At 39.8% G+C, this 24,504-nt stretch overlaps 2 protein-coding genes across 4 annotated transcripts; both read left to right on the top strand.

The window, feature by feature from the left end:
- Window positions 1-261: 261 nt before the first annotated feature.
- On the top strand, window positions 262-2,632 carry Tpbpa (trophoblast specific protein alpha). Its single transcript, NM_172073.1, has 5 exons — window positions 262-324; window positions 1,299-1,409; window positions 1,698-1,820; window positions 1,919-2,062; window positions 2,371-2,632. The coding sequence occupies exons 2-5, from the start codon at window positions 1,311-1,313 to the stop codon at window positions 2,377-2,379; spliced, it is 375 nt and encodes a 124-aa protein (NP_742070.1). The 5' UTR covers window positions 262-324; window positions 1,299-1,310; the 3' UTR covers window positions 2,380-2,632.
- Window positions 2,633-4,654: 2,022 nt separating this feature from the next.
- Window positions 4,655-24,475, top strand: Ctla2a (cytotoxic T lymphocyte-associated protein 2 alpha). Of its 3 annotated transcripts, XM_063276680.1 has the most exons (7): window positions 4,655-4,673; window positions 5,051-5,142; window positions 5,499-5,635; window positions 5,924-6,046; window positions 6,148-6,270; window positions 8,363-8,459; window positions 23,810-24,475. In XM_063276680.1, exons 3-7 carry the CDS (start codon window positions 5,549-5,551, stop codon window positions 23,944-23,946), a joined length of 567 nt encoding a protein of 188 aa, XP_063132750.1. In that variant the 5' UTR covers window positions 4,655-4,673; window positions 5,051-5,142; window positions 5,499-5,548; the 3' UTR covers window positions 23,947-24,475. The 3 variants fall into 3 exon arrangements, with proteins under 3 accessions (XP_063132750.1, XP_063132751.1, NP_001102585.1); XM_063276681.1 differs by lacking the exons at window positions 8,363-8,459; window positions 23,810-24,475 and adding an exon at window positions 6,575-6,942; NM_001109115.1 differs by lacking the exons at window positions 4,655-4,673; window positions 8,363-8,459; window positions 23,810-24,475 and adding an exon at window positions 6,575-6,944 and having other exon boundaries at window positions 5,059-5,142.
- Window positions 24,476-24,504: the final 29 nt, after the last annotated feature.

Here is a 24,504-nt window from a genome sequence, read left to right on the forward strand (position 1 = left end):
GGGTACTGTATAAAGCAAGGACCTCAAAGTTCATTTCCAACCTTTCTCTAAAGTGGACTCTTGCAAATCAACCTCATAGTTCACTGCAACAACTCACATGTCACCCTTCGATTTCATAAATGCCTGGAGTCCTAGAGCCTGGGGCCCAACGGTATCATCAACACAACCAATCATAAAGACATTAGGACTTATGGGTGGTGCTTAGTAGCCAGAAATTAGGGATTTAAAGACTGAATGGTGTGCAGCTCAGCTAGATTCTGGATCTCCAGAGACCTCTGAAGAGCTGAATCACTGGAGTGCACAACACAACATTAAACATCTCAGGTAAGGCCCTGGCTCCACCAAAGCAGATTGGAAACCAGAGGAGTGCCCTGGAGAAACTCCCTGGAGAATAAGGCAGAATGAGAAAAATGTCACCATCAGGATCCTTGGTGTAGAGAAGCACAAAAGAATGAATGGAAGATCCAGAGCCAATCAGGCCACTCAGGCATGCAACTAGAGCCCTGTGAGTGCAAGTCTAAGCCTTGTCACAGGGAGTGCCAGTTGGTCCCCCGAACAATGGCAGCCACACCCAGTACTCCCCAGTTAGAATCACTTTTTCCATATCAACACAATTTAAATCCTCTGTGCAGAAGGGATATCAGGCAGCATGCTCCCGACTTGGCGTCTTTTGGAGGAGAGAAACAGAAGACCCAGAAAGTCTTGAGCTAAGAATCCTGGGAGTGGTCTCCTTTTTACCTGACTGCATGACCTTGTGAACCCCTTGCTCTCTGTGACAGTGAGTGGAAACTCAAGAATCACAGTGACAGTGGTGGGTCAGAGGGATCAGCAGATGCTGTCATTCCTAGGTTCTCCAAGAAGGGCAGACTAGACTGTTACCACTCAAAAGGGGAGGGTCCAAGACATAGGGTAGATTCTGCTGTGTAATTGGCAGGAAGAGGTTGTTCAATGTCCTTCAGATCTTGAAGTTTCATTAGTCCATACAAGCCTAGGCCAGCTTTGCCTTAAATCCTCAGTTACAGCATCAGCTTGTAGAATCATGAAGTATATGAACATCTGAAAACAGAAGCCCACACTACTTAACTATTTCCATCCCTAGAGCCATGAGCAGCTACTGACAAATCCCTCAATATATTTTCTTCAAGTAAACCACATCCTTATCATGTTCCACATCGTTTAGATAAATACTTGGACTAGTTCAAACAGTCTTGATCCACCATTAGATACCTTAATTTTGCAGTTAAAAAAATAGTAGCTTTGAAATATTTAGACAGAGATTTCTCCCTTTTTTCCTCTAGGTACTTGAAGATATGACTCCTACAGTCTTTCTAGTCATCCTGTGCCTGGGAGTGGCCTCAGCTGCCATACTCCCTGATACCACTTTGTATGCTGAATTGCAAGAGCAGAAGGTAAACTCTGAGGAAATTGACAGGCTGGTTGCTCACATGGGAACTGTCTAAAGGGATCTCAAAAGAGAATAGTGCTTGCTCTTAGGAGTATATAGGCATTAAAGAGGTCTTAGGGGTCAACCAAGGAGTTTCTTAAAGTTGTCTACTATGAAGGTGGCTGATATTTCTAAAATGCAGAGTGCAGAGAATAGCTAGCTATTGTGTGCTGATATTCCCTCCCCATGCAAATATACTCGGTCAGCTTGAGTGTAATCTGAAGGAAATACTGCCACTTATGTTCATTTCTAGGGTAAAGAAGGATTCAGAAAAGCAGTGTGGGATGAGTTTATGAAGACTGTCAAACTGTACAATAGCAAAAGTGACCAGGAGGAGGAGGAGCTCGACATAGAAATGAGTGCCCTCAGTGAGCTGGTAAGTGTGACTTGGGCAGCTTAACTCTCATCTCTTCACCTCAGATCTTCACAGTTAGTCTGTTGTTTTTCAACATCTCATTTGCTTTTCCCATGAAGACTGATGAAGATTTCATGAAAATAATGACTAGCATTTCACACTCAATGTCTGGAGAGGATGAAAACCAAGCACAGTCACTTGGCGATGTCCCCGAATTTGAGGATTTGGTGGAGAGCGGAGATGAGATTCCTATACAGGAACAGGTATGACAGTGTCCCATTGTCACCCTCAGTTACTCACAGAGAAGCCAAGAAGGACTTGAAGTCCTAATTTATGTCAACTGAGGGACAACATGCAGTCACAGAGTGTTCCGCTCTGTGAACTGTGGCTGGGGTTGGTATGTGGTTGTAGGTGACTACCTTTCTTTCCTGTTCAATGGTACATGTACTGCTTGCTGAGTTTTAAACATGAATTGTGCCCTTGAAGGGCAGACATTCCAGGGGAGCTACTCTGATAAAGCCACTGTGATACATTTTTTTTCTAATTAATGCAACATGTACTTTCCTTCCAGCTAGAGTAACATGAACAGCAGAATAAAATTAGGAAAGGAGTAAAACAGCCACTGTGCCATTGTCTAAGGTCAGCCCCAACATGTGAACTGCCTGATGGTGAAAAAGAAGATCTGAACTGGGGAAGGGGAAGCAAAAACAGCAGGGGCCTCCCCAACTCAGTAGCCAGTCCCTGACATGATCCTACACTCAAGTCCCTTAAGATCCATACTATGATATGAACTCCAAAGCATGTTCACACTAATAAAACCTTACTGATACCTTAACCCATGCTCTCAACTCATTTACATTAATGACTGTCAGAATAAATTTTAAATTTAACTTTGAAAAATAACATACAAGTCTATGTCTTTAAAATAAATCTTTATTTAAAAGGCAATGTTCTGGTTTCTTTCTGGTTTTGTGGAGGTAAATTTTTAGGTGATTAACACATAGTTCTGTGTGAAGCCGTAATTTATTGTGTGGTGGTGTTTGGAGAAGGGCAAGTGGTAATTTTTCAATATAGAATAAGTATTCCATTCTTGATTATATTTTTGTTTCCAGGGTTTTAGGAATACTCCCTTGGCAATGGTCTGAAAGTCTATTTGAAAGTTACTGGAATTCAGTGATTTTAATTCACATAAGTAAAAAGTGTTTGCATTCAGTGCAAAGTGATGGCTCCTTATTCTGTTACCATTTGGATCAAAGGTTATTGTGTTGTGTGTTCTTTTATGTGAGGGTTTGAGTGTAGGAAAGTGCGAGGCTGGGACGTGTTTCCGCCAAGATATCTAGCCAAGATATCTTGGGGCACTGAGGTGCCGGACCTAGCGGGGTAAAAGACAACCTTACCTTTTTTGTTTTTTATATTTTACAACAACAGACTTCACTGCGCCTATGCAGTGAACCTCTTTCTACTTCATTTTATGAGATTCTAATTACGTCATATGCCTATTTCCTTTCCTCTCCACAACCCCTCCTATACACCTCTCCTTCCTCCCAATTCACTGCCTCTTTTTTAAATTAATTGTTGTTTCATGTATTCCAAAGAACATAAAAGCAACGTGCTATGGTCTGTGTAGTGGTAATTTATACATGTTTTCAGATCTGACTTTTGTTATCAAATAACTAATCGTTGAGTTCTTCCCTGGGGGAAAAACATTTTTCTCACAGCATTTCTGAGTTGCCAGCACTTTATGATGTATTCTAATAAATACACAATCATTAATGCGAGAATAATGAATTGTATCTATAATTAAATTATTATCAAATATTTATGAAACATAGCAGAATTCTTTTTTCTGTTTTTTTTTTTTTTTTTTTTTTTTTTTTTTGGAGCTGGGGACTGAACCCAGGGCCTTGCGGTTCCTAGGTAAGCGCTCTACCACTGAGCTAAATCCCCAGCCCCTTTTTTCTGTTTTTTAATTGGATATTTTTTTATTTACATTTCAAATGTTATCCCCTTTCCAGGTTTCCCTGTCTATAAACCCCTATCCCGTCTCCCCTCCCCCTTCTTTTATACATCTGTTGAGAATTGCTTGGTGTCCAAGTCCATGGTCAGTTCGGAGAATGTGGATTAAAGAATGTAGCAGAAAGTTTTTTCCAATGACGACTATACCTTGACCACGTACATGAAGGGATTTCTTTCGTTTTAATTGTAATGTAGAATTAAACTGTGCTGCCACTGTGTGTATCAATTCTCTGCTTAGATTTTTATCCACTTTGACTTGGGGGAGCATGTGCATTTTTTTAGGAAAGTATTCATCTATCCATCCAATCCCATCTGTAACAAATGTCTAGAGAGATTCAAATCTCAATTATCAAACAGACAAGAATTCTGTGAAAACTCTGGAGAACATCCCAGGAAAATGGCCATGCATCTTCCAATTTACCCTTTCATGTGATAGATCAAAATCGAAACACTCTTCTGACCACATATAGAAACTTATATCCTCTGTATCTTCTCAGCCAAAGCAACTGTAGTCTTCTCTGGCTTTTGTTAAATCTGCTTTGTCATCATACATGCATCTGTGCTTGTCAGAGTAATAGAGAAGTCTACACAGCAATTTCCTCATGTACAGTCAAACCCTGTAACTGTCCCATCAAGCCCTGCAGGCCACATAGTTTTGCATGCATCAGGCACGTGGTGTTTGGTTTGGGCAACTCTAGTACTTCCCCTAAACACTGTGAAGTCCTGAGCTGAGACACTGATGTCCAGGTGGAGTGATAAGTGTTTCAGACTACTCTGTTTATGAGTGGTTATTTCATCCTCTCTGAAGATGCTTCTGTCTGTCCCAGGCTGTGTTTCAAGCCAGACAGACAAAAACAGGTACACACTGCTGGATGCTCTCCCTACAGACGCAGAATCTGAGGTAGGACTGTGAGACACACTAGCTGTGTGACTTCATCCTGCCATAATTTTGTTCTCTAACAATTGTTAGCTATAGAAAACAAAACATCCCATCAGTTTTGGGGTTCTCAGAAAAGCCACATCCTGTGTAGTTCAGCTTGTGCCTGGGGTCTGCCTTAGTCCCCAGATGTTTTCCTGTCTGTAATACTTAACTCACTAGTAAAACTGGTTTTGTGACCTCTGCTCTGTGGGCTGGGCTGAGGTTTCAGGAAAGAACTAGCCAGTGCTCCAAGCAGGAAAGGGCGGAGCCACAGGCTACTCTGCTTACGCTCGGCACCACCACCCTCCTTTGTCAGTTGCTCTTAGGAGGCCCTGGACAACGCGTACTTCTGGTTTCCATCTGTGAACAGAAGCTGCAGCACTTCAAGTGGGAGCAGAGACAAGCAAGGTACACAGGCCCTCCACCCTGCTAACTGATTCTCCACAAACTTCCTCATAGCTCTGCTGTGGTTCCTGAGACTTCTCCTGCTTCTTAGGTTCTATTTTTTGTTTTGTTTTTCCTTTGTTTTCTTGCTCATCTGTCTCTTTTTTATGATAATAGTAATACATCTTCTCTCTCTTCCCTTTTCTCCCTCACATCCTCAGAAATACCCTTCTTCACACGTTTTAGGTTCTGTTCTCTTTTTTCATTATTGTTCTCACATACATATATATTGCTAAACAGAGCCTAGTCAGTGTGTATGACATTACTTGTGTATATCTTTTGGGGCTGACCACAGTATTGGACAACTACTCGTTCTCTAGGTTTTGAGGTCCCAATTAGTGCTGACTCCCTGCCCGTCCTCTGCTTGGGAATGGCCTCAGCTGCTCCATCTCCTGATCCAAGTTTGGATACCGAGTGGGAGGAATGGAAGAAGAAATTTGGAAAAACCTACAGCCCGGTTAGTAACATGGGCACAGTCCAGAGGGGTCTCAGAAAGAAGGGCTCGTACTGTTGGGAGTCTGTGGGCATAAATGTGGCCATAAAGGAAAGCCATCACTAAGGACTTGCCTAAAGACACACATTATGAACTCAAAGTGGGGAGCTTTGATGACCCCTGGGTGGGGAGAATGGCTGGTGGCAATGTCATGAGATAACATTCCATGGCTGCTCTGTCACTACACACCATTTCCTGGGCTTGAGTATGGCTGTTAAGATAAGAAATGCTATCTGTTGTATTCATTTCCAGGATGAAGAACGACACAGAAGAGCAGTGTGGGAGGAGAGTAAGAAGACAATTGAGGCGCACAATGCAGACTATAAGCAGGGCAAGACCAGCTTCTACATGGGCCTAAATCAATTTAGTGACTTGGTGAGTGAGATATTGATTGTTAATTCTGTTTCTTTACTTTGTTTCCTTGCAGCTAGTCTCTTGGTTTTCAATGTATTATTCACTTTTTTTTTTTAATGAAGACTACAGAAGAATTCAGGAGGAATTGCTGTGGAAGCTTAATGTGTAGAGGAAAAACGACTCATGATTTGCCCATACCTGAGGATTTGGGAAAGAACAGCTCTCTGACACCTGAGAGGGATCAGGTATGACAGAGTAACATCCCCAACCTCAACTGCTCACAGGAAGTCAAGAAGGAACTGAAGTTCTCACTTGCATTAGCTGCGAAACAATATGCAGTTCACTGTTTGACTAAGTGTTCAGCTCTTTGAAATGTGGGCAGAGTTTTTATTATATTACGGCTGACAACCTTTTCTCCCTGATTGATGTACTGTAGTTTGCCATTAAATATGGTGAACATGAAGGTAAAATGTTCCAGGATGGGTGTTGTGTGACGAAGCCACTGTACTGCAGCCATTTTAATTAATGTGATGTGTGCTTTTATCCCAGCCAGAGTAAGAGTCGTGGCTTGATTGTAACATCAGAATAGCCTAAGAGTGAAGCAAGCACTCTGCCATTACCTTGGGAATCTTCTGCCTCCCGATGTGAGAGGATGATGTCGGAGAGGTTCAACAGCAGGAGGTAGCCCATCACAGTTGTCCAGCATTGGCTGTGTATAGCGCAACATTGAACTCATGTAGGATCAACACTGTGGTGTGAACTCTGAGGCACACTCATACTAATAAAACATTGCCAATATTTTTTCAGTTCACGCTCTGAAGTTCTTAAAGTGATTCTCACGAGGATCTTTAATTTTTATTTTAATGAAATGAATATATAGCATGGGGTCTTAATATTAAAGCTAAATTTTAAATTAGTGTTCTGTTTCTCTCTGGTCTTGTTTCAGTAAGTTTTTATGTGTATAAACACATAGTTCTGCTTGAAGGTGTAACTGTCTGCTGCATGGTGTTCTAAGAGAAAGAGTGCATGGCTCTCATTAGGGAGTCAGGTTTCCATCTTTGGTAGAGCTTGTTTCCAGGGTTTGAGAGCCTACTTTTGACAATGATTTGAAAGTCTATACTGAATTTTCAGGGATTCCCAATTGTTAATCCCCATGAATTCACAAAATATAAATGGGAACGGGAAAGGAACTCAGTGCAGAGACGTCACCTACTGCCCCACTGCCCCACTGCCCTGTTCCTCAGCCATGAATCTCATTTTATATGGACACATCAGTGCCCTGTACTAGGTACTGTGACCACACAAGATCCTCCTACAGGATGAGGTCTGTGATCACCAGAGTGTAGTCTATGCTTAAGTGACCCTTTCACAACCCAACAGAGCCCAGTCATGCAAAACAGTGCATGGATGTCTCTTGCTGCAAATTGTTTCGTACATACCTCAAAAGTCATCATATTCCCAGAAGTGTTCAAACCTCCTAAGCTCGATCTTTTTCTTAGACCATTAACTGTGACTACCTGCAAAATTAAACAATACCACGTTATAGACTTCCAACAGACAAATGCATGGAGTATGAATTTCCATTTCAAAATGGAACTATGGGTACATAGCAAGGAATTGCAAGTCCAAGACAAGACAATAACTCATAAGGAAAATGACTATATACTAAATACCATGGCTGATTCAGACAGCTGAGTGTCTAAGCTATGATCCCTGAAGACCATATAGACTCTCTCTTAGGCTGACTTTTTACATATGTTTAGCTTTCTTTGCTGGATATCCACAGTTGAGGCCTCACTACCTCCTGTGAACTCCATTGCAAGTTAGAGATCACCTGATCAGTTCAATGAGAGGCCTGCCAGAGTTGGCTTGCAGGTGCTCTGACCTGAGAATGAGTGCCCAACCTCAGTGTCTCTCTGAATCCATGACTTAGCAAATTTGGATTTTTCATACCTGTAGAACCAGTTCTTCACAAACACACTGCTTGATTTTCAGATACTTTAGGGTAAAACTTAGCACTTTTGGACTTAAATTCATCTCCTTCTATGTGCGGATACTAGGAATTCTTTTCCCTCAGGTGTAGTTTTCCAGAACACCCTAAAGATGTCACAATCAATCCAACCCAATTCTCTCATTGTTAGAGGCAAATATTGGAGTCTAAGTGGCAATCACTCTAGTTTCCAGAATCTTAAGTCTCAACAGTGACCCTTACAAAGACACATGGATAGTTACAAGAAAACAGAATATTTATTGAAAGAGAAATAGCCAAGTTCTTGTAGGTGCATTAGAAGGTAGACTAGAAGTATCCAGTCATCCCTCTCCTGCTACCTTTCCTAGATTAATCTCTGGAATCTTACTCTTCCATGCTCTCCTGCCTCGTCACTTCTAAGGACAAGCGAGTCTGTGGGGCGTGTTTCACATTCAAAGCACAACAGTGAGTAGCACCTGTACTTTCTTATAGTTCCTCTCTGTAATGGAATGTTATCAAGGATTTCTCTCCTTTATACGGAATACACATTCCTGGCAAAGAATACATAGCTGAATTATAAGCACAACTGCTCTTGCTAACTTTTCAAAGGTGCATACAGGTCAGTCGACTTTTCTTTCCTCGTGGCGCCAGTTGCATGCCAAAATTACATGAAACAATACATCTCCAAAAATGGAAATCATTCTCTCAATCTTGGCATAATACCTTGTACTTTAGGCTGGACTATAGCTACTATGCAGCCCTCTGTCCTACCATGGGTTTTTGATAAACTATTCTTACTTGTATGGCCTAAAGGGTAAGTGTATCTACCATCCATAAATCCTTTTCTTGGTCTCCTAAACTAATGACACCCCTCTTCTATATCAGTGTCCCCTTTCTCATTCAATGACTTACCTATGCCACCCTGACACACACACACACACACACACACACACACACACACACACACTTAAATCCAAGTCCAACATAACATACTCTGGTTTTATTTTCTGAGCACAATCCTCCATGGGTTTCCTAAAAATGTCATGATGTCCTTTTTTAAGTCTGAACAAAAATCTACTGAGTAAATGTATTGCATTTTCTTTATTCATTCACCATCCAGTGAGGGTCTAGACTGCTCCATGTCTTAGCTGCTGTGAACAGTGTAGCAGTAAACACAAACTCATTAGTTCATTGGCTATTTTTAAAGATATATGGTATAATGTAATTATACCATTTCTCTCTGCCCTTTCCTTCCTCCAAATTTTCCCATATACTCCCCGGCTCTTTGCAACTTATCATAATGTTCATTATTGCTGTCATATGCAACAACTTATGTGTATTTATAAATACATATGTACAACTTGCTCAGTCTGTATAGTGTTACTTATATGTTTGTTTTCAAGGCTCACCATTTCTAATTAAATTAGCAGTTGGTGTGCTTTTCCTTGGGAAAGACTTATTTTTTTCTGCTCTCAGCATTTATTAGTTGCTGTAATACTTCGTGAGGGGTTGAATCTTCACTGTCTTTTCTGTGTTTACTTTGGCATGTCTACTAGTGTCATGCCTGTTCAGCTCATGTTTTGGTAGCCATGTTGGTGAGACTTCATGAATATAACATTTGACTTTTTTAAATTTTTTATTAGATATATTTCTTTACTTACATTTCAAATATTATTCCCCTTTCCGGTTTCCTGTCCATAAGCCCCCAATCCCCTCCCCCTCCCCATACAGGTATTCCCCCTATACATCCCCCTTACTGTCACCCCATATTCCCCTGCACTAGGGGTTCAGCCGTGACAGGACCAAGGGCTTCCCCTTCCAGTGGTGGCCCCACATGCAGTTGGAGCCCTGGGTCAGTCCATGTATATTCTTTTGGTAGTGGTTTAGTCCCTGGAAGCTCTGGTTGGTTGGCATTGTTTTTATGGGGTTGAAAGCTCCTTCAATTCTTTCAATACTTCCTTTAACTCCCCCCCCCCAAGGGAATCCTGTTCTCAGTTCGGTGGTTTGCTGCTAGCATTGACCTCTGTATTGGCTTCTAGAAGACAGGGTCTCATGGAAAACTCCCTGTTCCTCTGCTTCTTACCTTCTTACAAACCCCTGTTCTGCAATTATCTCCGATCCTTAAGAGCAGGTGTTGTTTTGTAGTTGTAACAGCTGGGACTGGGATTTGAAACTCTGCACATTGATTGCAGTTTCCTGTAGTAGTCCCTGTCTTTCGCAAAGAAAAGTTCCCTTGATGAGGGATAAAGAAATACACTTATAGGACTGTTTAGATATGTTGGTATAGGATAATTATTAAAATATAGCTAGTAATGATTTAGTGAATTGTGATTGTAGAGTCTTCTGCAATATCCATGACTTTGCTAGCCTTGGGTAGTTGACTAAATGTTCAGTACCAGGCATGGTTTTCTTTTCCTTGAATGGATCTTAGGTTCAATTAGGGAGCAGCTGGGGATCCCCAATATATATGTGCTACTACTGCACCCTTAGGGTTATCTTGCCATGCTGTCATATTATGGCTTATCACAGAGAATAAGCCTGTTTGTTGCTTCCTTATTTGGAAATTTGTATGTTCCCTTCTGGTGCCATGAAAGCTAGTGCTCAGAGAAGTGGCACTGTGGTCAGTTTCAGGTTAGGAGCCTTGGGGCCTTTTGTCTGAAGTGCATGGTGACTTCATAATGTTCGATTTTAATATATATATATATATATATATATATATATATATATATATATATATAACCTTGAACTTTGCAAGTAAATAGATGGAACTAGAAAACATCATATTAACTGAGGTAACCCAGACACAGAAATATAGATTATTGTATTTTCTCTATTATCAAAGGGTTATCGCTCTAAACCTTCAGATGTATTTAAACAACCTAGAGTAGAGACCAGGAAAAAATGAAGACAACATTGTTGGTTAAGGTTTGGAGGGTCAGGGGTAATAAAGAGGAGACTAGTAGAAGAGAGATCAATATTTTCATGCTAGTATCCGAGGGGGGAAATAAAAAAGCAGAGGGATCAAATTAGGGGGAAAGAGGGAGATAAATAGAGAAGGAGGGAAATAAAGTAACAGGAAGGATATCTGAACAAGTCAAAAGAGGTTAAATGTCAACTAAAATAACTATGATACAAATAAGTTGGTTTATAAATATATACAGTTTAAGCACAAATTTCCCCATCTAAACTGAGTGTTCCCTCCAAGAGCCAAGATAATCTAACAAAACCCTCAACACCAGGTTGAGGCATCCTTGTTGGGCTTCTTGGTCAGGATTTTCCAATAAACTCCCAAAACATTACAGGCTGTAGCTCTTGCTTTTGCTGCCCCCACAAGGTGGAAAGTAGTCGGTATTTTTAGCAGCTGACTAGAGGCTTACCTCCTGAAGTTAACACATTCTAGAGTATTACTCTCCTATCTTAGAATTGCTCGCAGAATATTTTCTCATCCTGTATGCTATATCTTCAGTCTGTCGATTTATTTCTTGGCTCATTAGTTTTTGCCATCAATTGTGGCCTTTTCTTCAATGATATCCTGTGTTGTCATCCCTTTCAGATACTTCTAGTCTGCTTGATCTTGAGGTGTTTTCCTTGTATTGTTCTGCAGTCATTTAAAGTCTTGGCTATTACATTACATTACAGGTCTTTGCTTCTATTGACCTAACACTTGATTGTGTGTTCAGAGTGAGATCTATAGAATGTTTCTATCATTTAAATGTAGATATTCAACTTTCCCAACACCAGTTGTTGAAGAGGTTGTCAGATTTATAATGCATGCTTTTAACATTATTAAACATTAGAGGACTTGAGTTGTGTGTGTTTATTTCTGGGTCTTGAATTATATTCATTAAGTTCATATGACATCTGGTCTGATACATGCTGATGTTGTCATTGTGGCTCTGTAATATAATGTGACACCAGTTATTGTGATGCTTTATCATTATTCTGTCTAAGATATTTTTGGATTAGTGTGTTTTATGCTTCCAAGTAAAATTTAGAATTGAGATTTGAAGATTTCAGAAGACTGTCACTAGAATTTTAAGAAGAACTTTGCTAAACTTCTAGTTGTTTTTAGTAATCTGGTCATTTGAACAAATTATGCCAATTGATGAACAGGAGTTCCTTCCATCAAGTTTCTTGCATACTTTTTTCTTAGTGGCCTTGATGTTTTTGTTAAAGAAGAACTTTACTTCATTGGTTAAATGGGCTTGGTTGCTATCACTGTCGTTGGGTACTTTGTGACTACTATCTCTGTAAGTTTGTAATGGACATGTAGAATACGATTCAGATTTTAAATCTTTATTCATTGACAGTTTTCTGTATATAACATATTTAGTCATGTCCTCACTCGTTAAACTGTCTGACTTCCCACTCTCACTGTTTTTCCCTAACATATCTCTCTTCTAGTCTTCTGAGTGTGTGGCCCATTGAGTCCAATTATGATTGCTTACTTGTGCCTACACAGGATTCTTTTTTTTTTCATATTTATTAACTTGGGTGTTTCTTATTTACATTTCAATTGTTATTCCCTTTCCCGGTTTCCAGGCCAACATCACCCTAACCCTTCCCCCTCCCCTTCTCTATGGGTGTTCCCCTCCCCATCCTACCCCCATTACCGCCCTCCCCCCAAAAATCACGTTCACTGGGGGTTCAGTCTTGGCAGAATCAAGGGCTTCCCCTTCCACTGGTGGTATTACTAGGCTATTCATTGCTACCTATGAGGTTGGAGACCAGGGTCAGTCCATGTATAGTCTTTGGGTAGTGGCTTAGTCCCGGGAAGCTCTGGTTGGTTGGCATTATTGTTCATATGGGGTCTCAAGCCCCTTCAAACTCTTTCAGTCCTTTCTCTGATTCCTTCAACGGGGGTCCCATTCTCAGTTCAGTGGTTTGCTGCTGGCATTTGCCTATGTATTTGCCATATTCTGGCTGTGTCTCTTAGGAGAGATCTACATCCGGTTCCTGTCAGCCTGCACTTCTTTGCTTCATCCATCTTATCTAGTTTGGTGGCTGTATATGTATGGCCACATGTGGGGCAGGCTCTGAATGTGTGTTCCTTCTGCCTCTGTTCTAAACTTTGCCTCCCTATTTCCTCCCAAGGGTATTCTTGTTCCCCTCTTAAAGAAGGAGTGAGGCATTCGGATTTTGGTCATCCTTCTAGAGTTTCATGTGTTCTGTGAATCTAGGGTAATTAAAGCATTTGGACTAATAGCCACTTATCAATGAGTACATACCATGTGTGTCTTTCTGTGATTGGGTTACCTCACTCAGGACGATATTTTCCAGTTCCATCCATTTGCCTATGAATTTCATAAAGTCATTGTTTTTGATAGCTGAGTAATATTCCATTGTGTAGATGTACCACATTTTCTGTACCCATTCCTCTGTTCAAGGGCATCTGGGTTCTTTCCAGCTTCTGGCTATTATAAATAAGGCTGCGATGAACATAGTGGAGCACGTGTCTTTTTTATATGTTGGGTTGGGTATCTGCCCAAGAGAGGTATAGCTGGATCCTCAGGCAGTTCAATGTCCAATTTTCTGAGGAACCTCCAGACTGATTTCCAGAATGGTTGTACCAGTCTGCATCCCCACCAACAATGGAGGAGTGTTCCTCTTTCTCCACATCCTTGCCAGCATTTGCTGTCACCTGAGTTTTTGATATTAGCCATTCTCACTGGTGTGAGGTGAAATCACAGGGTTGTTTTGATTTGCATTTCCCTTATGACTAAAGATGTTGAACATTTCTTTAGGTGTTTCTCAGCCATTTGGCATTCCTCAGCTGTGAATTCTTTGTTTAGCCCTGAAACCCATTTTTAATAGGGTTATTTGTCTCCCTCTATGCAGGATTCTTAATGACTGAGACTCACAGTGCTCAGTGGTCTGTTTAGACTTTGAAAGCAGCACATTCCTCACTTGAATGAGTTACACTAACCTATGTAGCTCCTGAACCTTAAAGCTATTCATTTTGAATGCAAGCAGACAAAATGGGTGTTTACTATAGGATTTGTAGGATGTTCTGTCATTTGAGCTATTTAACCCAAGATATTTGGTTAGACCTGAGTCCTCAGTGGCAGACAGGAATGATGAGGAGTTCATTTTTAATATCTCACTTTATCTGCACCCAGAAATTCCACCACAAGCCACTTGCCAAGGTATTTCATTCTCACACAGACTGAGTGCTCTAAGACTGGAAGCTGCAGGCTCAGGTTAGCACCTCAAAGTGACACAGCAGGAGGCTAGAGAAGGCAGCCTGCAGGAAGTACACAGCTGTAAGTTGGAGTGTGGAGATAAAAGGGGAGGGGGCCTTATCTCTGCCCTTTGTTCTTAGTACTTGTATGACTCTCAGAGCATGTGTTCACATAAATTTAGTCATAAATTAAATAAAAGGTAGTAACAGAGAATGCCTACGTGCATATATACTAGGAGCAATTATCAGATTTAATTTTCATCATTTGTTACTAGTTCACAGGGTCATGAAAACTTTAAGACTGTAACTAAGCCACCCTTGAAGTTTTGTTTAGACAAACCCAGTCAATCTCTTACCTCCTTAAAAAGTTGTCGGAGTCTGTGGCAGGACCAATAAGTGATCTCCAGCAGAGGGCTTTGAGAACTTAGAGCAAGTTCCTACAATCATCTTTACACAACTCCTCTACTCTGAGGAATCTTTGCCCTATTATGGGGCCTTCAGGAAAAAATGAATATTTGACAATGAACCTCCTAATTATCATGTGATTTGAACTGCATTCAAAACCTGCCTTTTATATGACTTTTATTAAATTTATAATTATCATTTATTTTAATTAATGTTATCAATTGTTTATATAAATTAGTCATTTGCAATGTAAAATATAAACAATTAAATGATAATAAATATTATTTCTAACTATTTTATTGGCAATTATTCATGAGTCATAGCAAAATTTTGGCTGTTTACTGGGCAGTTAAAAAGATGTCTTCTGGCTGGGGATTTAGCTCAGTGGTAGAGCGCTTACCTAGGAAGCGCAGGGCCCTGGGTTCAGTCCCCAGCTCCGAAAAAAGAACCAAAAAAAAAAAAAAAAAAAAAAAAAAAAAAAAAAAAAAAAAAAAAGATGTCTTCTATCAGATGTAGGATTGGTAAAGATCTTTTCCCAATATGTTGGTTGCAGTTTTGTCCTAATGACAGTGTCTTTTGCTTTACAAAAGCTTTGCAGTTTTATGAGGTCCCATTTGTCGAATCTTGATCTTAGAGCATAAGCCATTGGTGTTTTGTTCAGGAAATTTTCCCCAGTGCCCATGTGTTCGAGACCCTTCTCCACTTTTTCTTCTATTACTTTGAGAGTATCTGGTTTTTTGTGGAAGTCCTTGATCCACTTGGACTTAAGCTTTGTACATGGTGATAAAGCCTTTTCAGGGCATCAGGGGAAGGGGAAGCCCTTGGTCCTGCCAAGGTTGGACTCCCAGTGCAGGGGAATATGGGGGAGGCAATAAGGGGGATGTATAGGGGGAACACCTATATGGGAGAAGGGGAGGGGAAGGGATGGGGGCTATGGACAGGAAACCGGAAAGGGGAATAACCTTTGAAATGTAAGTAAAGAAATATATCTAATAAAAATATTTTTTTAAAAAAGTGTCTTACATGGATGGGAAACCGGGAAAGGGAATAACATTTGAAATGTAAATAAAAAATATTCAATAAAGAAAAGAGAGACGTCTTACATCTCACAAGACTCGAAATTCCCTTAGACTATGTTTCGTATTTGATAAGAAGCACTGGAAAGGTTTTCTTTCCATGGCCTCAGTTCCACTGATACAAATCCTGGGCAAACTGTGCCCTAAAGCACTTAGTGAGCGCTATAACATTTCAAGTCCCAGGTACAAAAACAGCCATGTAATACCCAAACCTCATCCTGCTCAGTTTCCATCCCTAGACCCCTGAGCAGCAGTTAGTCACATGTAGACTGTCTTAGTCAGGGTTTATATTCCTACACGAAACAACACGACCAAGAAGCAAGTTGGGAGGAAAAGGTTTATTCAGCTTACACCTCCACATTGCTGTTCATCACCAAAGGAAGTTAGGACAGGAACTCACACAAGGCTTAAACTTGGAGGTAGGAGCTGATGCAGAGAGACCATGGAGGGGTGCTGCTTACTGACTTGCTTACCTGCTTTCCTATAGAACCCAGGACTAAGAGCCCAGGGTTGGCACCACCCACAGTGGGACCTCCCACCCTTATCACTAACTGAGAAAATGCCTTACAGCTGAGTCTCATGGAGGCATTTCCTTTCTTTGTGATAACTCCAGCTTGTGTCAAGTTGATACACAAAACCAGCCAGTCCATAGACTAACAAACATTCCAGATACTTGCTTTGGGCACCAAAGCCTTAATCTCTTCCACATTCACTTTCTTCTTTGAGTTTAGAAATCAGTTTATTGTATCGCTGAGACTGACAAATTGAGAAGAAAAAAACTTGAACAAGTAGAACCCAAGCATAAATTAGAATAGATATTCTACTGACAGAACTGGACCTAGTGTGGAAAAATGCATGCATACAGCCTGATAGACTACTTCACAAGGTAAAATATGTTTTCTCTGCTTCCCTTTTATTGAAGATCGATTTTTCTCACATAATATATACTGACATTCATTTCCCCTCCCTCCTTACCTCCCAGTTCCTTCCCACTTCCCCTCCCTTTCAGATCTACTCCCTTTCCTTCTCTCATTAGAAAACAAGCATGCTTCTAAGAGAATAATATAATAATGATATAATATATAAAACAAAAAGTACCACGTTGAAGTTGGACAGGACAAACAAAAAGAAGGAAACCACTCAATAGAAGATACAAGAAGCAGAGATCCACTTATGCACACTCAGGGATTCCATAAAAACACTACACTGGAAGCCATAACATGTGCAAAGGCCTGGAATGGGGCAGACCATGCAGGCCCAGTCTCTGTGAGTTCATATGAGCTTTGGTCAGGTTGGAGGGTTTGGTTTTCTTGGTTTCCTCTGGCTATATCTATCTGCCTCCTTTTTTGAAGGTTTCCCTGATCCCTGAGGGGAGGGATTTGATGGGGACTGTCCACTTCGGAGTGAGTGTTTCAAGATTTCTGACGCTCTTCATACCGTCTGGTTGTAGCTTCTTCCTTTACATTCTTTACATAAGTGTTTGGAATAATAATTCAAATTGTCTCATCCTGCCCCAACTGTCTTCATTTCTCAGGGGAAATAAGGAAAAAATTAATTTTTCCCAGTGCGTACAGTTTTTATTGTTTACATAATAAAATGCAGCACCAATACTTGGTAACAATAATTATTGAAATAGATAAATATTAACAATCATAGTCCATGCATAAATCTAGCTCATAACTAAGTACAAAAAAATAAAAAATAACTAGATGCTTTAACAAAGAATGACCTCAAACTGAACAGTGCAAGAAATTGGTAGTGCTCCCTGCACATGCTCAACTATGGACAGGAGAATAGGCATTACCAAACATTAATCTAACTTTCCTTATTAATGTGTAAAAAAAATCACAATTTCCATGCACCCCAAAAGGTCCTCCAATGTAACACGGAAGTGATATTACCAGACATGCACCAAAGAAGTTGTGAAACCAAAACAGGGACCTTCCATACCTTAAAAAATGTTTCTGTTTCCTAAACCTAATGTATTCTGCAAACCATGTTTTTCAGTCTATGCTGAACTTGTGGCCCCATGATGTATGCCTGTCCCTTTGCCTTGCTAAACTCCTGAATCTGGGACATATGATTGTCCTTTTGCCTTCCAGAAATGAGTCTTTCCAGATGCCTTGATCACTCCCCTTCCACATGACATATCCTTGTGCTTCTTTTTATTGCATCCTTTCTAAAAGCCAAGTATCACACTTATTTACCCCACATGGAGCCTTGAGTCCTGAGTCCCTCTACTCTCTTGTCCTGGTGCTGACAACTAATTATCTCAAAAAATGATTTTATTGTTGTTTGTTTGTTTATTGTATTTTATTTTTGTTTTTGCTTTGTTTTGTTTTTATCAACCCTAACCCTTCCTCCTAAAAGAGATATCCAAAGCCAGTGAGAGGCTACTTTCTGAAAATCTGACCTTGGGAAAGACAACTGGCTGGCCAGTTCTAAATAAAGCCTGTTTTAATCAAGCAGCCCTGGAATTATTTTTTTTTCAGGCCTTACAAAGTACCCTGACTGTCTTTAGTACTTGTTATTGTACAAAGCTAGAGGATACATAGCTTTTGCAATGCACCCAGGAACAGTGGTGTCCTATACACAATGTGATGTGATAAAACTGCTCAATAAACCCTTTTCCTCTCCAACTTGATTCTTGTTTGTGATGTTTTGTACATGAATACAAACCCTGACTAAGACAGTGGTAACTATGAAAAAAAAAAAAAACAAATGTGTGAGTAATAGGAACAGAACAAGGAAGAGAAACCCAAGCCAAAAACACAGAAGTTGTTTTCAACAACATTATGGCAGAAAATGTCCCCAAACTAAAGAAGAAGGTACTTGTCAAGGTACAAGAAGCAGATAGAGTACTAAGAGACAGGACCAGAAAATAAATTCTCCAAAAACACATATTAATCAAGACACCAAACGTGCAGAACCAAGCAAGATATTAAAAGATGCAAAGAAAAAGACCAAGTAACCTTGAAGGCTGACCCATTGGAATAAATCCCCTCTTCTGAGCCTCCATTGAGCTCCAGGAGAGCTTATTCAGACATTATACAGACTCTACAAGACCACAGGTGCCAGCACAAACAACTATACCCAACTAAAGTTTAAATCATTGCTTGATGAAACCAAATTTAATCAATGTCAACCTACAAATCCAGCTCTACAGAAGGTGGTAGAAAATGAGTTTAGCTAGGTTTATAAAGGCACAAGTTGCTGGTGTGAAAAGGACAGATCGGATTCTCTTTACACTTGGTCTCCCGTTGCCAAAAGCCATTTTGCAATTAAGGTCTGTTTGGATTTTGAAAGTAGCAGATTTCTCACTCTAACCTAGATAGCACATGACCCTTAAAGCTTCTAGCTATGATCGAAGCCAGGACACAGTAAGGGTCTTCAATAAGTCTAGGCTTCTGTGTAGACTGTTCTGTCACTCAATTCATGCAATGCAGAATACTTGATTGGACTTCAGGTTTCAGTTGTAAAAAAAGAATGCTGACTGGAATCTATGGAAGGCCCCATAAGTGAATTTCAGGAGAGACCCTTAAGAGTTTAGAGAAAAGTCCTGAGATCATCTGTAGACAGTTTCTCTCCTCTGAAAAACAACTATGGGTTGTGATTTGGCCTTAATGGAAATTGAGTATTAGGCAATGGAACACCAAGTTACCGTATGATCTGAGCAACACTTTATGAGTTGACATTCATTTGATTCACTAAGTCGAGAAATTAAACACTCACAGATCTAATTTTTCATCAGACAACTGTGGTATACATGGTTAGACTTGAGCAGGTCCTGAGGGAATAAGTAACTTACATAAAGAAATTGTTCCTACATCTGTGACAATGTCTTTCTATCTCAAATATGCATTTATGGACTCATGAAATGTGCGTTAGGAACAGATTGAGTGAGAAAAAGAAGGTCAGAGCATGGAACTGATGGTCTTCACACTAAGCAGGAGACACCCAGAAGGATACATCTAGAGTACTAGAGCCCTTCGTCAGGACAATGCTGAAAGTATTGGTGAAGGGATACCTTTGCAATGGGCAGAATCTGGGCAAGGCACACAGTCATACATTTTGCTTGGAAAATACCATTTGTGCAACTCTATACTAATTTGTGGACAAAATCCAATGGAGTAGCTATACATTAAAGGCATAGGAAGAGAAATGAATAGAAAATTTGATGAGAAAGATACTGAGAGAATAGGTATTGTTACTGGAGTAGTCAAAACCCACTAAAGGAAAATTATTTCCTTCAGTTCCAGCCTAGAGGACCTCTGGTGTGGTTAGACCCTAATATTCAACTGGGCAGGTCAATGACCTGTCTAAGGAATCATCCCTCCTGGAGGCTGGATTACTTCTCTGGAAAGCAGTCCCTTCATAAGCCATACTAAGAGGCAGGAAGAGTAATTATCCCTCTACTTTCCAGAGTCCCCACACCTTGTCACAGTGGCTCCCAGAGCTGCAGCTCACAAGTGGCTTTGCATTTCTGAATCACACAAAAAAGTGTGACTTGTCCTTTTTCATTTTTCTGTCTGTGTCTCAAGCCTATTCTGATGAGAGTTTAGGCTTCTGGGTTATGTTCTCAAAGCTATGAGTGAAGGAGCATAAGACAGGAATCTACTGATTGAGGTGCATCAGGAAAATGTGAAAGTGTCCTTCATTCAAAGGCAGTATGTGACATGAAGTCACCTTTTTTCCATTTTCCTTGAGTCATTTTATATAAACTCCCCATTGAAAAGTGAGAATGTGATCTTGGTTGTAAGGTCACCAGAATTGAAAAGATATTACAATTTAATATAGTTTCTGGAATAAAACAATATTTCCATGTCCTTTTTTAAAACAATAAAATCTGAATAGAATAATTGTTGAAAAAATCTCCACCTTTTTCCTCTTACTGCAGCACACTTTTGTGAACCTACTATGTAATATTATAGGCTAAAGAAAGACGTAAGGATAGAGTATAGATCAATCTATAAAGGCATGCTTACCAGCCATAATTACCTACCATTTTAGAGCATACTCTGTAAAATCCTGTGTATGGTATTGCCTTAGTTGGGTTACTATTGCCATGATAAAACACTATGAACCAAAATCAACTTGAGGAGGAAAGAGTTTATTTAGCTTATGTATTCTGAATCACAGTCCATTGAGACACTAGTAAGAAAATACCCTATAGGCTTGTCTACAGCCCTACCTTAAGGCTAACATTATCTAAGATGACTCTATCATGTGTCAAGCTGACGTAAAACTAGACATTTCAAGACAACTCCTGAAAGGCACTCTATTGATAAGAACATGCATGCACAATGATATAAGATTGGCAGAAATCCATAATTAAACTACAACAAATTCATAGTAGAAATATGTTTGTACTAAAGTGTACTGTGCTTCAACATGCAAAAGTTGCAACATAAAATATGAGCAGATACTGACAAGGCAGGTCATTGTACTAACCTCAGTGCTCCCTGAAGCTAAGGAACAGGATGGTATCACTATTCACAACAGCATGATGCCATCCAACATCAAAGATGTAAGAAGGATAATGATTTAAGAAATTGGTGAGAAAGATATTCAGAGTATAGCTATTGTTACTTTTTTCTTCCTGTCTTTCAAGCCCATTCTGATCAAAGTATAGACTTCTGAGTTATATTTTCAAAGCTATGAGTGAATGAATGTAATGTGAGTTTCTCCTGATTGAAGTGCATCAGGAAAATGTGGAAGTGTCCAGCCTAGAGGATCTCTGTTGTAGTTAGACATGTTTGGGCATGACTTAGGTTTTCATAAATTAATAGAGAAGAGTCTTTTTTTTAAAAAACTGGTAAATAGAAGAGAAGAATCATGTCCTAACAATGGAAAGGTAAGAGTAACTGGGAGGTCGGGGGGAGACAAGCCTTTTGGGAAGGGTTAAGGGGAAGGGACTGCAAATGAATGAGGATGTATAACCAGGCTGAGTCTGTTTCTCTGATTCTGCTTTGTTTGAAACTTTTCATTGATTCATTCACATTAGTCATCATTATTTACATTTCTTGAATCTTTGTGATCCAAGGGTGGTACCTTATGTGTACCTAGTAAATTAATTTGTAATCTATTTCCTGATGATTGGGATTATTTCCTGTGCTATTGTGGTTCTGTTCAGAAAATCTTAGCCTATACTCTATCTTCATGTACATTCGGAAGATTTGACTATTACTGATATCACATGAAATAGTATACGGTATCTAGATCACAAATCCCTGCCTTTACGTTCCTTCTGGATTTGAGGTTTTAGATTTTATTGTTTTTTCCCTTCCTGTTTTTCTGTCAGTTATTACTTCAGGACAAACACCCCCATTGATGTGCTAACCTTCTTTTAAGAATGCATTTGTTTTTCTTCAGTGATTGAGGCTTTTTTTTTTTTTTTTTTTTTTGGTTCTTTTTTTCCGGAGCTGGGGACCTAACCCAGGGCCTTGCGCTTCCTAGGCAAGCGCTCTACCACTGAGCTAAATCCCCAACCCGAGGCTTCTTTTTTATATTTTGTTTCTTTCATTGCTGGCTGCTGTAGGATTTAATTCAGTTCGCTGATACTGGAGATGTAGAAGTTGGGTATGGTTCTTCCTCCCAGCCCCATGATCCAAGAAATAAAGCACATACTCAAAATATATTTATAAATATCTTGGTCATATACATAGACTTTTTTCTGACTAGATATAACTTTAAAAATCCCATTTATTTTAACCTATATTCTGCCATGTGGATGGTTACCTGTGCGCAGGTACCATGTGTCTGTCTCCTCACATCTTCCCATGCTTGGCTCTATCCCAGAATTCTTTCTGCTTCCTGGATGTCCCACCTCCTATTTCTTGCCTAAGCCATAGATCGTAGTCTTTTTAATTGACAGGTGATGCATCCAAACAGTACACAGGATATTCTTTCTACACAGAACCACGAAATGCCCAGGCCTACTCCATAAATGGTCAGCATACAAGATCACTGGTTGTGAGCTCCTTAGAAGAGCCACTAAGGTTCTTCCTGGAAATAGTGTATAGCCCTGATAAGCAGAGAGTCCTCCGATGAAGTGTGAGGTGTAATTTCTTCAGAGCAAACACATCATATGATTATTGTACCTGAGTCATCAACCATGACTATCTGTTCTCTGGGGCTATTAGTCAACATCATTGTCATAGTCACCCATATTAATGTTTTCAGAACAAAGAGCATGGAAAGGGAACTTTTTATTTCACAGACTACAAGGAAGCCATAAAGTTTTACTGATAAAGTCTAAACTCTACCAATAAAGTCTAATGATACTACGTGTGTGTGTGTGTGTGTGTGTGTGTGTGTGTGTGTGGTATAGAACCAATGCCTGTTGTCAGTGAAAGCCTACTTGTGTCACACAGGGTAGAATAACCTCTATGACACACATCATGGATTTTCCAATGGCTATTTATTCTAAAAAAAATATATAAATATGAATATTTTAAAAAAAAAACAGAAGAAAGCACATGGTCTCCCAATAAAAAAATGAGGAAAACTGTTTTTAGGGTACCACACTAAAGACTTGGAAGGAGGATTATAGAGGAATCCAAGGTGTTTAAGGAAGACATGTAAAAGCAACTAGCTTGATGAGTTTAGAGCTAGAAATAAATACTCACGAGATATAAAAGAAAACAGAAATATGTAGCTGAATGAAACGATAAAGACAATTCAGGATTTGAAAGCTGAAAGACTTGGAAGGGATTTTACTGGTCACATACCCAAACTCCATAAAGTATTTTATGATGACCATATTCAGTAAGTAATCTTCAGTTCCTTGAAGATTTGGGGAAATGAAAGACTCCAGGAGAGATTACATGAAGCTAATAAAGAGAAATGTTTGAGTGTTTTATAAGCAACGCTTTTATCTTAGATTAGCAATTGTTTTGAGTAATAAAGATTTTAGACGGCTACCAAGGCCATTTTGCTCCATTATTATCAGCATGTTTCTGCATGGCTCCTTACCACTGTATGTCATTTACATCTTACTGAGGTTGAGTTTAAATAGAAAGAAGACACAAGAGACAAAACTTTACCTATAGCTGCTTGAAGAACAGTGTGTGAGAGAAGCATGGTCAGACTTTCTGTGACACTCCATTTCTGATGACCTATTTTCTCATGCAGTTCTTGTATTGTTATTGCAGGGTCACTTACCCAGCCTGCTGGTGCAATCTCCATGCACCCAGACATTGCTCATAACATGCAGTTCATTCAGAGTATCTGCCGGGTGAGCTGTCTGAATCTTGCCCACCAACATCATCGCATATTCATCATCCAATAAGAAGCTCACACAGAAGATTTGCTGGGTATGTTCTATAGAACCTTGCCCATTGGTGCCATCTCCACACTTCTAGGCCTAGTTCTGTTCACACAACTCCTGTACTGGCTCAGCCTGAGGTCTAGAATCTCATGTCAGACCCACAAAAAAAAGGAAGACTGTAAGGCGACATCACAAAAGCATGAACAGTACCAGAGGCCTCCCTTAAATACCACCAGTTTTGTGCAGTGCTCTTCAATGAAAATTACCAAGAAGAAACACATCTTGAAGAATTTAGAAAGGGGCTGGGGATTTAGCTCAGTGGTAGAGCGCTTACCTAGGAAGCGCAAGGCCCTGGGTTCGGTCCCCAGCTCCGAAAAAAAGAACCAAAAAAAAAAAAAAAGAATTTAGAAGAGTAACCATAAGCATGATAAAGGAATTCAAGGTGTTTAAAGAAGACATGTAAAAGATAGAAATAAATGTTCAAGTGATGCACAAGAAAACAGAAATGTGTGACTGAATGAAATGAAAAAGACAATTCAGAAATTGAAAATTGATCTTAGTTAAAAAAAAAAGAGGTAT

This window comes from Rattus norvegicus, chromosome 17 (assembly GCF_036323735.1).
Source record: "Rattus norvegicus strain BN/NHsdMcwi chromosome 17, GRCr8, whole genome shotgun sequence".
Lineage (NCBI taxonomy): Eukaryota > Metazoa > Chordata > Mammalia > Rodentia > Muridae > Rattus > Rattus norvegicus.

Bases quoted from the DNA above. Each gene is read 5' to 3' on its own strand.
- Ctla2a (XM_063276680.1), top strand. From the start codon at position 5,549: ATGGCCTCAGCTGCTCCATCTCCTGATCCAAGTTTGGATACCGAGTGG. The intron at 6,271-8,362 runs GTATGACAGAGT...TACCTTTCCTAG, and splicing joins TGACACCTGAGAGGGATCAG to ATTAATCTCTGGAATCTTAC. The intron at 8,460-23,809 runs GTGAGTAGCACC...TTGTTATTGCAG, and splicing joins TTCACATTCAAAGCACAACA to GGTCACTTACCCAGCCTGCT.
- Tpbpa (NM_172073.1), top strand. From the start codon at position 1,311: ATGACTCCTACAGTCTTTCTAGTCATCCTGTGCCTGGGAGTGGCCTCA. The intron at 1,410-1,697 runs GTAAACTCTGAG...GTTCATTTCTAG, and splicing joins CTGAATTGCAAGAGCAGAAG to GGTAAAGAAGGATTCAGAAA. The intron at 1,821-1,918 runs GTAAGTGTGACT...TTTCCCATGAAG, and splicing joins TGAGTGCCCTCAGTGAGCTG to ACTGATGAAGATTTCATGAA.